We start from the raw sequence: 14,499 nt of genomic DNA, 5'->3' as shown, positions 1-14,499 counted from the left end.
ACGTTCGTTCTACTTGGTTAAAAGGAGGCCTTGTGTATCTTGTCCGACGGTGTCCGTGTCTGCGAAGTGATACGTAAAGACGATCCCAGACTGCTGAAGGGACGCAATAACTCAGTCGTATCATACCTTCAAGGGAATATTAAGCGTACCCCGAATATATAGGACGATATTTCAGCTTTCTCGCCCATGTACAAGAAATTGCGGCTGCTTCTGAGTCCTAAACCAGAGATAATGAACTAACTGCCTCGCGTAGCGTAATGACACCTTGCCCGACACTAGGCAGCACTGAAATGATAATCATGTTTCTTTTTGATTAGCGTGCGCCTAAAAGAACATTGCCTAAAAATGGGCTGCTTTACATAAGCGGCTCAGCTTTAGCGGTGTTATGCTTTGCGAAAGTTTGGGTACAAAATTGGCTTCAAGACGGAAAGGAAATTTTTTGCTAAGGTGCTTTGCTTAAGAAAGGCTTGTTGATTTGGATCTCAGTAAACTTCAAACGATGCCAGGCGGTAGAAATTAGCCGAAGCTCTCCCCCGTGGCACACCTCGCAAGTAGGGATATTTTTGACGTGTAAAAATGATTAATTACGTTACTTGACTAATTAGTCCTGTTCGCAAAGGCAAGGAAAGAACGTAAAAAATTGGAGCAAACACTTAAGCTCCGCTTTAAAGGCATGACACGATAGCATAATGGGCTAAATCCCATATATGAAGAAGGTCGCTTTCTACTTTACATTCATTGATCCCTGGGAGTCCTCATACCCCTCCTGGCGCAGTGGTGCAGCGGTTAAGCGATGCGCCACTGGCCTGCGATGGCAGGTGCTCCCAGCGGTGAGCCTTTTGTGGCACAGATAGTTCTTCACGAGCGACCGATCATTAATTTAGCTGCCACCTGCCACGGTGGGCAGTTTGCTCGCTATCCGGTAGGCAGGTTGGGATGACACCGCAAGGTCACGTGCCCTAGGTGACCCTGCCACCTATGTTTCTCTCTGGGGACCACCTGCTAGAGCCATGGCCGTGATTGTTCGCTCACAAAGCCGACGCCGGATTTACTGCGTAACGGGGCCTTTAACGCTACCGCATTAAAAATTGGTAGAGGTTTAACGCAGTTAAACCGAGTAGACGTGCGAAAGCAGGTGTTCATTCTTCAATTGGAGGGGCACTTAAGCTCTGCCTTAAGGGTATGACGCGATACCTTTAGTGGTCCGATGTCCATGTGTGCAGAATTGGTCATTCTCTACTTAACATTCATAGATGGCGGCGAGTCCGCATACCATTACCAGAGCAGTTACGCAGCGGTAAAGCGATGCGCCACTGTATGGCAGGTGGCTGCTTTTATCACAGCCGCCGGTAGGGATTGTGCGAGCGATGTTGCTCTTCCTGAGAAACCTCTGGTGCAACTGGCGCGGCGCTCCTCCGAATTTATCTGAGGTTACCCAAGAACCTTGTAAAATGAAATGATCTGCCAGTCTACCGAGAACTTTCCCGAAAGCCTTTAACACAGAAGATGGCCGTTGAATCTCTGACCCCTGCGGTTGTGACTAAAATTGGTCACACAAAAAATGGGCACGTTCTTTTTTCTGTTAAACACTCAGTAAATGCGCGATAAGTCTGGTGAGCTGTGTGCATTATTTTCATGCTTTGACTTTCCATTCGATATTGCCACGGTGACAAGACAGGGACCCGGCTAGAGAGGGCTCGGCAGCACGTCCTTCGGTGGGAGAGACGCCGAACTTCAACGCCCTTCAATCCGAGCGCCACCGGCGTCAACGTCTTTTTGCCTCAACGCCACCTGGCAATATTATCATGCTCTGCGAAACATGGTAGAAACACGAACACGAAGTAATACAGATACCACCTTACACTACCCACTATCTGAATTCTGACAACAGGGAAATATTCCGAGTGTGATACAGCTGAGGCCTTTACGAAGATAACTGTGGACTTTGAAATTTTGGCTCTCAGTCACAACAAAAGCTGTTTTATTAAGCCCCCCAACGAGAACGTGGCAATTTTTTTACGTATATAGAAACCTTCTTATCCTGGATTAATGTAAAAAGGAACGAACTCGTCTCGGGTAGCGATATAAATATTAACATGCTGAACGAAACCCAGCTTCGCACCGATTTTGCTCGACTTAGAAGCAAATGCATGTTTTAACACAGTACCTAGTCCAACTCACGTAAACATGATGTTTTCATAACAAACATTTACTCGTGGAGAATGAACTCCGGAGTAATTAGCGCTCATATTAGCGATAATTTGCTAGTATTTCCTTTCATGTAATCGTATGTCTGGCATAAAGAACTTAAAAATTGTCCCCTATTTAGTTGTTTGTGTGTCTGTAAAAAGGCTTACCCGGAATATTTTCCCACCAAAGCGATCAAGACTAAAAAAGCTAGAAAACCTTGGGTAATCGATACACATGTGGAAGTAATCAAACAAAAGGATGCTCAATTTAAATCCTTTTTGGACACAAGAAATGCGTGCCATCTATCCGAATTTAAGAAATTCCGAATTAAGATAACTGCAACTCGGAGACAAGCCATGAAAAATTACCTTCATGGGTTAATTTCGAAGCTATAAAGCGAACGAACATAACGTGGAGAGAGCTTACCACAGTGCTTAGCATTGGGCGTCAGCATTCAGAGGGCGTATGAGAATTGATGCTTAATGGCGAACTTTTTTCGGGCACGCATTTACCAACTGTTTTTAACAATTATTTTGTGTCCCTGTTGATTAGTTCGCATAATCCACGCTCCGTAGATTACCCGAATTCCAGATACTGTGATAGAGCGTTTCTACGCCCAATTAGCGCCGAAAATTTTTATCTCACGTTCCTCGATCTGCGAAACAGTAGAACTTGCGACATTGAGGACCTGGAAATCTGCCCCGAAAACTCGCTTTAAATCTGATATTCTCAGTTCTTGAGCATGTGCATAACTTGTGTTTTGTAAGAGGCGCATTTCCTAAGCGCATCCAGCTCACAAGGGTCACAGTTCTTTTCAAATCTGGTACATAGAGATATGGTCGGTATTAGGTAGGTTCTCCTGGAGTCTTATAAGTGTTAGATTAAACAAAGTAGGACTAAATACTCCGCTCTGGGGCACGCCCCGGTAGGTGTAATGCACGGGTCTGGAGCCGTCTTCATACATAATAAAAAAAATGTCCAGGTGCGAGCAAGACTTCAGAGGGCAGCAACCATAACTTCCTCCTATCTCCGAGAGCAAGGTCTGAGCGTGTCAGCCGAGAAGTGCGCTATAGTGGCATTTACGCGCAAAAGTATGACTCGTTATCCACTAACTATTGACGGCCATGTTATTGCCTATCATTCATCTCATCGTTTTTTAGGAATTGTTATAGACCGGAATTTATCATGGTGCCCGCATTTCAGCATTGTAAAGAAAATGCTAATTTCTATCACACACCTGCTCAGATTTCTTGGAGGAAAATCATGGGTCTTGTCGATTCTATCAATGCTGCAACTGTACAGAGCACTCTTTTTGGGATTTTTGTAGTGTAGTGCACCAGTGCTTTCAAGCACATGCAAGACGAATTTGCGTGCCCTCCAAACTATACAAAGTCAGGCACTTCGCACATGCCTGGGTCTCCCTCGCAGCGCATCAACAGCTGCTACCATTGCAATCGCCCAGGACTATCCAGTCTCGACGTATATAACTCTTGACACCCTGCGGATCCACATACGGCATCTAATAAGGCTTCCCTACCACCACCTTGTGTCAGTGTTGAATCAAAGACCACACGCAGCGTTTTCAATGGTTATAGCAGCCCACCAGTCGTCCATCCCATCACAGTTCACCCCGGCAGCACGGCCTTCCTCTGCGCTGTGGTGTCTGCGGGAGCCATGCGTGCGCCTTACAGTTCCGGGCATAACGAAAAAATCGAACTTATAGACACCGGCCATTAAACAGTTGACGCTCTGCCTACTCCACGCCGCATATAGTGACCGCACTCATGTGTATACAGATGGTTCGGTCTCAGGTACAAGGTCACCCTACGCCATGGTCATTCCTGCGAGACAGACCAGTATTATCCAGCAAAATTCGCATCGGACAACCTCCACCGGGTCAGAATTGGCCGCTCTTCGTGCGGCTGTGCAGTACATCGGTGCACAAACATCCCACAAATGGGCTGTGTTATGCGACTCAAAAGCAGCCTCACAGTGTCTAAGTTCTGCTTTAAGCCATGGCGATCTCAATCAACTCGTAGCTTAATTAAGACATCTTCAACACCAGGTGCAGGAAGAGGGTCATGACATCGTCTCCCAGTGGATACGGGGATACTGTGGCATTGTCGGAAACGACGCAGCTGACGCTTCAGCTCGAGCGGCTCACGGCTGTGCCAACATTCTCCAGATACCGTTGACAAGAGCCGACGCAGCAAGAGATCGGCGAATGCTTGGCCGAAGAGAGATTTTAGCGTCATGGTCCTCTACTAGCAACTCCACATGCCGTCTGCACCGCCTAGGCCTCTTACTCCAACTCAGTCCTCCGTCCGGCCTCTCTCGCTGCGATGCTACGCTGTTGTGTCGCTTGTGGCTGGGACTGGCGTTCACAAATGCTACTCCCACTTAATCGCAATGGCAGACTCTCCTGCGTGTGAGATGTGCGGGTGCGACGAAACTATAGAACACCTTCTTTGTAACTGTTCTCGGTTTCAGCGTTGGCGAGCACTCCTGGCTGCAACACTCCGCCTATCAGATTCTCGGCCCCTTACTGAAGCCAAGATTCTGGGTCCTTGGAGTAAGCCTTCATCGCAGAGGAAAGCTTTGAAGGCATTTTTCAAGTTGTTGAAGGACTTAGGACTGAGTGCAAGATTGTGAACTATCCGTGTGTGCCCTGTGTACCCTGCGAGCAACGGACAACGGACATGTGCAAAACTGATCATCTCTCATTGTTCTTCCCCCTTTCTATCTCTCTCTCCGTTCCCCTTCCCACGTGTAGGGTAGCATACTGGGCGCTGCCTAGTTAACCTCCCTGCCTTTCCGTCTTTCTCTCTCTCTCTTTCAAATCTGGTGATACAAACAATCTAACTTAAGACCATACTCCATTTTGCCTGTTTTTTAAAAATACCTAGAAAAGTTCATAACACTGAGAATGACTACTTTCTGCAAAAACCCAATATTATTACTGACTGCAGTTCGGTTTCCGAAAGGGCCGCTCGACAGAGTTGGGTCTACATGTCTGTACTAACAAAGAATGGACTAATACTAGAAGCACTTGAACAAAATCTAATAACACTAGGCGTTTTCACCAATTTTTCAGAGGCATTTGATACAATTAATCACGTCACTCTGTTCACAAAACCCGAAATATACGGTTTTAGGGGACCGTTCCTTAGCTTAATCAAAAACTATCTGCAGTTCAGGTGTCAGAGGATTTCAATAAATAAGTGTCTGTCAAATCCTTTGCCCATTAATTCTGGTATACCTGAAGTTAACATTCTTGGAGCCTTCTTATTTAATATTCTGATTAATGTCATAATAAATATTGGCACCACATTCCAATTCACCACATACGCTGACGACACCAATTCTTTACGTCCGATTATGCAAATAACCTGTTGACTCTTGCGAACGCTGGTTTAGGAGAACTTATTAGACGGAGCTCACTAAACTGACTTTCCATATTTAATAACAAGATAAACAATTGGCTTTTTGAACCTAAAAATTAAAAATATAATATTGAAGGCAATCTGAAAATGGCTCCCTTGATTATCAACTTTGTGCCGTCCATTAAATGCCTCGGGGTTGAATTTCAGGAGAACTTACGTTGGGAGCTTTGTTTAGACTCATTAGCTAACACAAACTCGCTCGTGTTGAGGGAACACTAATGAAATTTCGGTTGTTACTTTCGTTTCGTATCAAGAAGCTACTGCACAACTACCTCTTCCTTTCTCGTCTGAATTACTGCCATTTAGCCTGGGGTAACACCACAATGTCTAACATTACAAAACTTTTTTTACTGCAGACGAAAGTGGTGCGAGCTATTACTAATTCTTCATATTACGCATATACGCAGCCTCTTTTCAGCGCCCTTAACTTGCAACCTGTCCCCGCCAACTATCATAGTATTTTACTCAAGCGTTTCATTACCGCGAAACAACGTAGGACCAAAATTTTTGTGTAGTTATCCCTATTGACAGCGAATCTAACAGTTACAAAATACGTTACAGGGAAACATGGTACGTTCCAAAAGCACGCACTAAGTACGGTCATCAAATATTGCGCCACAGACTGCCATCTTTATAAACACTTTAGAAAGTCGATAGAAGCCTATGTATTCTTTTTGAATCGGCTCATTGTCCATGCTGTTTACATCTGTTATTTTGAGGTATACTGTCGTATTAACTGGCGCCAAGGGATGTTCAACTAGTTTCCGTTGATAAACTTGTAAATACTTTATTTCTTATGCAAGGCAACATTGGTTCTTCTGTACTATTTTGTACCATAAATAATCTGTCACTTCACTTCTTGCCGTATTCTAGTCTCCTTTTTACCAGTATGCATTTTCGTATTGCAATGTTTAATTAACAACGCCTTTATTCTGTTTATAAGTCACTGTACCTCTGTATTCCCTTTACTGAATTCCTATTTCTGCAATTTCTGTAGGGGCCACAGGCAAAGTGAAGCCGAATTCGTTTGTCTTTTTGTCTATACTCCTGTCATGTACACACGTATAGGCGCAGTTAAACTTGATTTCAATTGCATTAACACAAGCTACGTGATTGGCGTTTACCCCGCTTTACAATACTTTCGTACAGAGATGGGAGTTCGAAGAGCTACTGGAAAGCCCTTCCTAGTACGCAACCCGGCGGTAATGCCGGGAAGCAGGAATGAAGTTTGCAGCGTCCTGCCTAGGTTAGCACCTTCTAGGGACCACTATGTGCTCATGATAAGTAGTGTTCCTAGAATTCATAGTGAATATAACGCTATAGTGCACGGCGGAACTTGGCATATCATACGACAGAAATTACCGACTAAAATTAAGAGTACTTACGTGCTTGAAGGCGAAAGAGTTAATTGTTGAATTTATATTTTTTCCTTCCTTTCTAATGAAACACCAACTCATTAGCATACAGTCGTAAGGCATCGCATGCGCCAGGTTAACCTTTATTCACCAAAGAGAAACGCGGCCTTGTGGCCGATGGGTTGCGTGTTCGCCTCGCGATCTGGAGATCCTTGGTTAAATTTCTCGCACCTTCAGATTTTTTCTTTGCTAATAACGTTATGGGGGGTTTGGTAGAACACTTTTTCTGGCAGCCGACGCCAGCGTGTTTCGTTGCTAATAGGCCGTATAAGGCTTTCACCTCAAAACTATGACCAAAGCATAGTAAGCATTCAAGCGCGTAGTTAGAAACGTATCCTCAAAGCATGGCAAGACCCTATAGCTAGCTGTCTTCACTGACAACCGTCTTTAGAGCAGCCGCTTGTATCGGAAGTCACAATTTTCGTGTGCCCAAAGATCAGAAGCATCACGGAACGTGGCTCAAACGGTAAGATAGAACAAATCCAGACAGGCGTGCAACTAAATGCGAAAATTATGCTCTTGAATGCGGAGCATGAAAAGGAAGGCATATGTGCTCATCTTCTAGGAAATGACAAAATTTATATATAAGAATATATATACAAAATGCAAGAAAGTGCATGTTCGATTGAGAGAGCTATGGGCCAGCAAGCGGCTGGTATGCTGCATTACTGCAGGCCGGATATACAGAGAGGCTGCCGCGGGGGGCGCTGTAGTTACTGATGGCACTACTACTTGAGATGGCTGGCAATCACAATAATGTTACATTAATGACTGCAATCATGCGTGACGCAGATTCGGCGGCACCGTGCAGGCGCACAGCCATCCCCGAAGCCTCAGCGCCGAGCCCGCGTAAGCAGACGCACCAGGATATGCTTTCTGGTCTACTTTATCCATCGGTCCAGGGTCCCTATTCCGAGTTTGTGTCATAGTAAAAAGCGTCATAATGTTCCGCAACGGGCACTCCTGATTGGTCGAAACGCAGGAAGAGGATGTGGTGGTTCGGATGCAGCTAAAACGGTCGAAGCATCGCCTCGTATAGGAAGATGCCTGCCGTGTACGCCAAAAACCTGCTGCCCTTACCTTTCTCTTTTTCCTCCTTTCCACATGAGGCACTATACTCCGTTTCATACATAGCTGTCTACACAGCCAAAGGTACGGATATAGTCCGTCAAAAAAAAACTAACAAAATGTGTCACTCCGCCTCGCGTCGTGGCTGAGTGGTACGAAGCGCGGGCATGTTTGTTCATTTTGTGAGGGGGCCCAGGTTCGATCCTCAGCGTAGGTTTGTTCTTTTTTTTTATCTTTTTTCGGCGAATCTCTAGATAGAAAGTCCAAATGCGAGCCATATATAAGTGGCCTTTTTTGTTATCAAAATGAAATGACTTCTTTAATAAGAAGCGTGCTGTTAACTTTTTCCGCAGGGAAACGAAAGTGAAGTGAGAGTTGGCAACGGACGTGCTGAGAGGCGCTGTTTTTCGGTGTTCACGGATTTTTTCGCATGCTGCACACAATGAATCATTAATTGTGGGGTGATAGAATTCAGTGTGGCTTCAATTATTCGAGGCAGCGTCGTCTGGAGGCTACGCGGTATAGATTGGCGATGTTGTTTTGGATTTATAATTCATGGGGTCCACCGTCCCAAAGCTCGCTGTTCGTCCTCCTCACAAACCACGGTAGCTCGCCGCCTTCTCGCGGTAACAATATCAACGGCGAAAATTCGGGTTTCTACACAAAGGATGTGTAAGTACAGAGTGAATGAACGTGGTGGCTGGTATAATTAACATCACCTCGCATGTTTTTAATATTTGTACATATCCGCAATGATAAAAATCATGTTTGTTACTGGAGATAACCGTTTGTGCTCGATCGTGAGTTACTGTAGTTTTTTGACTGCTGCCCAAACATACCAGGGTTTGAAAACTGGTGTTGCAGATTATAGAATGTTATACGTCGATATTTGCTGTGCATGCCGTGTGATGGCCGACCATGTTTGTACGGCCTGTATTGTAAAGAGAACAGTGCGCCAAAATTCTCTTGTCCAAGACTTTTTTGATCATTTACATGCTTGAGGAAATCAATTTTTAACCCCCCCCCCCCCAAAAAAAAAAGGCTAGATGTCAGGTGAACCATTGAAGCGTATGTCCCCAAATGCCACAAGTCCACAAATACCAATTGTTCATTTTTTTATTAAACGGCACCCTCTCAGTATCTTGTGTGCCATTTGCTCTCGCAGTTTTGTAGTAGGCCAAAATTTAAGAGCTGGAGCATGGGATAAATACTATATAACTTCAGCAGGGAACAAGCATGAAAACTGCCAAACTTTGGCATACACAGTCGAAGACCAGCAGAGCAATGTCGCCAACAACTTGGGACAAACAGCATATATAGGAGCACAAATTATAGTGAGCTACACAATATGAGAATGCTAATCATACAGGCAGCACTAAATAAATCTTTTGTGGAGAATTTTCTGTGACGCCAGTTCCAGAGAATGAAGTCATATGGGTCATGTGGTCTTAGAGAGAGGAGGCCACAAGGCACTTAAAAACCTCGGAATATTTATACATAATAGATAAATCAGAATGCGAGTTGGGACAGCAATGAAACAACGCACAAAGCACGATATGCACAAGGCAGAAAATGATCATAATTATGAAGACTTTGAACACATGACTAGGAACGATGGCAATTGCTGATGCTACATACAACATATATGGCATCTTACTATCACAAGTGGCTCAGCGGCTACGGTGCTAGTGTCTCCATAGTCTCTGTTGCTTTATGACATTCGAACTCAATAATACGATCAAACTATCACAATGTCACAAATAAAATAAAAAGCAACTGCAGCACAATAAAGCAGGAACAAGTGAGTAACAAGTAAGAAAAATTTCAAACACGATGATAACTGGCACGCAATTTTCTTGCTCACGTTTCATACGTCTGGAGCCGTGCTATTGCAGTAAAACCTAGTCCCGGTATTCACACAGTAGAGGAGACACCCAAATGAAAACAACGCATAACACGGCATAAAACACACCAGACATGAGTAATATTATATAAAAAATGACCAACAAAGCAATGTTGCACAGTGAGAACCTCATAAAGTAGAGAGGAAGAAAGGACAAACAGTCATCTGGACGTTAAATATTTCCGTAGTTCTTTGACACGGGCACTTTTGCTTAATGCAAAGCAGTGACATTGAACACATGCATGGTAGAAAGATAGGAAGAAGATGGCTGCACAGTATGAGAGAGCACTGAACAAAGGTTGAGCGGCAGCCTCAGTTCGCAAGCCGAGCCAACGTTTCGACAAGGAAACCTGTCTTCGTGTTTCAGCTGACACCTGAAAATTCGGGCAGAAACTATTTCACAATGACTTTCGATGATAGTGTGACCAGCATCCAAGCGTTATCTAGATGCCGTAGCAACACCCGGATAGAGAAATCCTCAAAGGAGGCAAGTAATGCTGTTCACATTAAATGGAAAACGCGCTGCAGTGGCGCACTGGTTATAGCGCTCGACTGCTGTACCCAAGGATGCGAGATCGTATCCCGGCCGCAGCGGCCGCATTTCGATCGAGGCGAAAAGCAAGGCGCCCGTGTGCTGTGCGATGTCAGTGCACGTTAAAGAACCCCAGGTGGTCGAAATTTCCGGAGGCCTCCACTACGCCGTTTCTTATAGCCTGAGTCGCTTTGGGACGTTAAACCCCATAAACCAACCAACAAACAATAAATGCAAAAACTCTGCAAAGAAAACAGTATTATTCCAGCTCCTCAATGCCACTCAATTCAGAGCTGGACTCTTCAGACGAGCTGCTTGAACTGCCAATGGCGAAAACTACTGGGTCAACTTCATCATCGCAAATTATATCCCTTTCCCAGGCTTCATCCTCAATGCGCTCAGCATGTGCACAAAATTTTTGCCAGTCTTCCTTTGACACATGTGCCAAAGCCTGAGGCAGAAGCTCCTCAACTTCAGCCAATGTGAAAGCTTTGTTTCTTTTTGCTACGAATCCTTTCACCATGCTCCACACCTGCTCAATCGGATTAAACTCGCAATGGTACGGAGGCAGACGCAACACTTCGTGGCCATGTTTTGCGGCAAGTGTGTCGATTGCATACACAGTGTGTCCGCTCGTCGTTCTTTTGCACAAATCGAGCAACTCAGCTCGTACCATGTCTGTTGACCAGAATATACCCTTCCTTGTGAGCCATGCCTGGATTTCAATCTTCCGAGTTGATGTCGTTAGTGGCTTTTCGAGCGCAACACTATGGTAAGGGGCATTATCCATAACAATAATGCTGCTGTTAGGAATGTTTGGCAGCAGTTTGCTTGAAAACCACTCCTCGAAGTACTTGCCGTCCATCTCGGAGTGGTAATCAGCTGAAGCGCCCTTCTTGGCTCTGAAGAAGTCGGCAGCACCGCTCACAAAGCCTGTGAGGCTACTGCCTGCATGAACGAGGATCAGGCGGCCTCCTTTCCCCGATGGCGCTGGCAGACCTGTAGTCAGGCCCCTAAGAAAGGCATCTTGCGATGACTTGACAGTGCTGTCCTTCCACACATGTTGCCTGGTGTGGCCAGCATTGACCCAAGTCTCATCGAGGTATACGATGCACCTGCACGGGGAGGCAGATAAAAATACCGATTGAGCTTTTATGGTGCACCTGCACGAGGCGGGGGGGGGGGGGGGGGGGGCAGAACAAATATCGCTCGAGTTTTTGTTGTTATCAATGTATTCATCATAGAAATATAAAATATCGCGTATGCAATTATTACAAACTTTTGAATGGCTATTAGAATATTCTTCAATTCGTCATTCGAACTGAATAGTGCCTATTGAAAACACAAATTATATATGTAATGCTTTCGAATAATCGGCACCAAGGTGCACGGACCCGGAGAATAGAACAAAGAGCGAGAAACTAATTCTTCTTTGCAACATCCGCGATTCAGTGTCATCGCGATTTGATTCGTCTTTTATTTTATTTTAAAAACAGTATTAATGATTTCACAAAATGAGTGCATGACGTACACAGCTAGGTGCGATGAAGGTAGGCAAATAATGTAAAAGTCGCTCTCTGAACGATCATTGAAAACGAAGCGCTTACCTCCCTTGGCTCCGGAATGCTTTGATAGCTCTGAGATACCGGCGCCGCCAGGCTACTATGTCGGATCGCTCGATGAGTGCGAGAGTTCGTTTCCTTTTTTCGAACTTGAAGCCCATCTCTTTCAGCAACCTCCACAAGGTGGCTTTGCTCATATCCGGCAAATCGTCATCTCCGTTTACTTCATGCAGGATACTGTCCAAAGTCGGTATTTGTCTTTCGGCATACATACGATGCAACTTGAGCCGGATGGCGTTGACCGTAAAGCTGTCGTACTTCACACTGCGGGAGCTTGATATTGCCATCCTTTTCGGTCTTTTTTGCGGTGATTTTACTCCGCCAGAAAGACCTTCTTTCTTAAAGCTCACAACTGTCCGAGGGCTTACTCCGGTCATCTCGCCCACAATTGCGAGAACGTCACGCACAGTCTTCTCGGAGTGGAGCTTCCTTATGCTTGCGTAGACATTAACTATCACCGCCTTGCAGTCTTTAGAAAACTTTGGAGACTTCACCTTGGAAAAGAGGCGAACAGGAGATGTTTTCGAAGTCGAAGCGGGGGAAGAAAACAAGCGAGCAGGTGACAGCGACGCCATTTTCACAAACAGACCTGCCGGCTCAGCTGCGAAAACCTGATACAGCCGGCGCCTGAGAAAACGAAAAATCTGCGTCACTCGGTTCTGGAAAACATAAAAGAAAAATCAATCTATTTGCAAAATAAAACACTTCCATCGGTCTACTATAATATCAACTACTGTTCACTTTGCTTGTCAATTCATTTCTATTTTTATTTTTGACGCACTATATTATGATGCGGACGAGGATCGCAAACAGGCACCGTAGCCTTGGCTGCGTAGACAGCTAAGTATGAAACGGAGTATAGCTAGCGATCCTTGTGGCGGCCGCTTGCAAAATATGCGCGCGTGTGCACATCACCGCGCGGTCGTGGCGCGCCCGCGCGCGCGCCGTAGCCGTAGCAGACTACGTCTCTGCGGCAGACGGCGCCTTCCGCGCGTTTTCGACTGTTTGAGCAAACGAAAACAAAACCACGCAGAGCTGACAGTAAAAATTCGCAAATAAATTTATTTCACTCTTTCATAGGGTACTTAATCCCTCTTTAAATAAAGTTTAAATTTTTGGAGAAAATTACGTTGGCAGACCTATTACCAGAACAACTGTTTAACACGTCTGCTGACTGCTGCCGCTCGCTACTTGCAACTGTTACGGTCTTTTAGCACTTCAGTAGCAGTTTTTATTTTCTCATTGTGCGTATTGAAAACAATTCTATTTTTTAAAGCACTATGCGCTATTGCTGCGTTTCAAACTGCACCTAAAGCGAACGAAGAAAGGAGCCCGGAGTCTCATTTCATGAGCTACCACCCGACAGCGCTACGTCAGAGCGGTGGATAGGGGCAATAGCGAGAAAGGATTGGGTGCCAGCCTCTGATTACACTGTTGTGTGCAGCCTGCATTTCAAACCGTCTGATTTCCGAGACGACTGCAAGCGATGTCTACTGAACCCAGGTGCAGTGCCTTGTGTGTTCGTGCCAGAACGCCGCGTACAGAGCAATCCGCCGTTCCGACGAAACCAGGTGGAAAGCGGAAAAACGCAAGCGCGAGCCTTCGCCAAGCATGCATTGCGTGTTAGATGTATGTGAAGATAAGCAAGACAAGGCAGCCCCTTCAGTTGAACTACCCGGTGAGCTATCGGCATCATAAGATGCTGCTGGGCCAACCAACGGGCAATTGACAGACGGTAGAAGCAGTGCACTCCACATTGAACATGACGTGACTGCACCGAGTGGCGCATCGCATGAACCTGTGAAACATGGCAAAGAACCGGTCACAGCTGTGGCGAATAAGAAATGAAAAACTAAAGCCCATTTCTAAAAGGTCATTTCAAACACAAACAGCGCCAACACCCTATTCAAGTTTTTTCGTCCAGCGCAAACGATGGTGACGAAAAGAACGCGCTCTGAGAGCGAAAATTGACAGGCTGAACAGAACAGTGGACGCGTACAAGCAAGAGCTTCAGAGAATGAATGAAAGCTGCTTGGTCAGTGCATTCTTAGAAGTTGCGGCCGATGCAGAAGACGGAAGTGCAAAAGCAGCGCTACTTCGAGACCAAGTGAAGAATTATAAAAAGAATAAACCGAAGTGGTGTGAAGCCACAATCAGACACTGTATTGTTATTCGACACCTGTCGACAAAGACGTACGAGCATATCAGATCCGAGGGACTCCTCCGACTATCATGTCGAAACACTGCACAGAAATATATTAGAACAGCTGCCGGAGAAGTTGGGTTTAATGACCTCGTCCGCTGCCGCCTGACAGCAGAACTAGAA

General features: G+C 45.4%; 1 protein-coding gene across 1 annotated transcript; it reads right to left on the bottom strand.

Annotated features, from left to right (window-relative positions):
- Positions 1-10,788: 10,788 nt before the first annotated feature.
- Positions 10,789-13,030, bottom strand: LOC144098926 (uncharacterized). Its single transcript, XM_077631892.1, has 2 exons — positions 12,159-13,030; positions 10,789-11,666 (listed from the first exon to the last, which is right to left on the bottom strand). The coding sequence occupies exons 1-2, from the start codon at positions 12,746-12,748 to the stop codon at positions 10,811-10,813; spliced, it is 1,446 nt and encodes a 481-aa protein (XP_077488018.1). The 5' UTR covers positions 12,749-13,030; the 3' UTR covers positions 10,789-10,810.
- Positions 13,031-14,499: the final 1,469 nt, after the last annotated feature.

Source organism: Amblyomma americanum, chromosome 1, assembly GCF_052857255.1.
Source record: "Amblyomma americanum isolate KBUSLIRL-KWMA chromosome 1, ASM5285725v1, whole genome shotgun sequence".
NCBI classification, from domain to species: domain Eukaryota; kingdom Metazoa; phylum Arthropoda; class Arachnida; order Ixodida; family Ixodidae; genus Amblyomma; species Amblyomma americanum.
This window is presented reverse-complemented; position numbering and strand designations above follow the sequence as displayed.

Bases quoted from the DNA above. Each gene is read 5' to 3' on its own strand.
- LOC144098926 (XM_077631892.1), bottom strand. From the start codon at position 12,748: ATGGCGTCGCTGTCACCTGCTCGCTTGTTTTCTTCCCCCGCTTCGACT. The intron at 11,667-12,158 runs GTAAGCGCTTCG...CTCCCCGTGCAG, and splicing joins GCATTCCGGAGCCAAGGGAG to GTGCATCGTATACCTCGATG.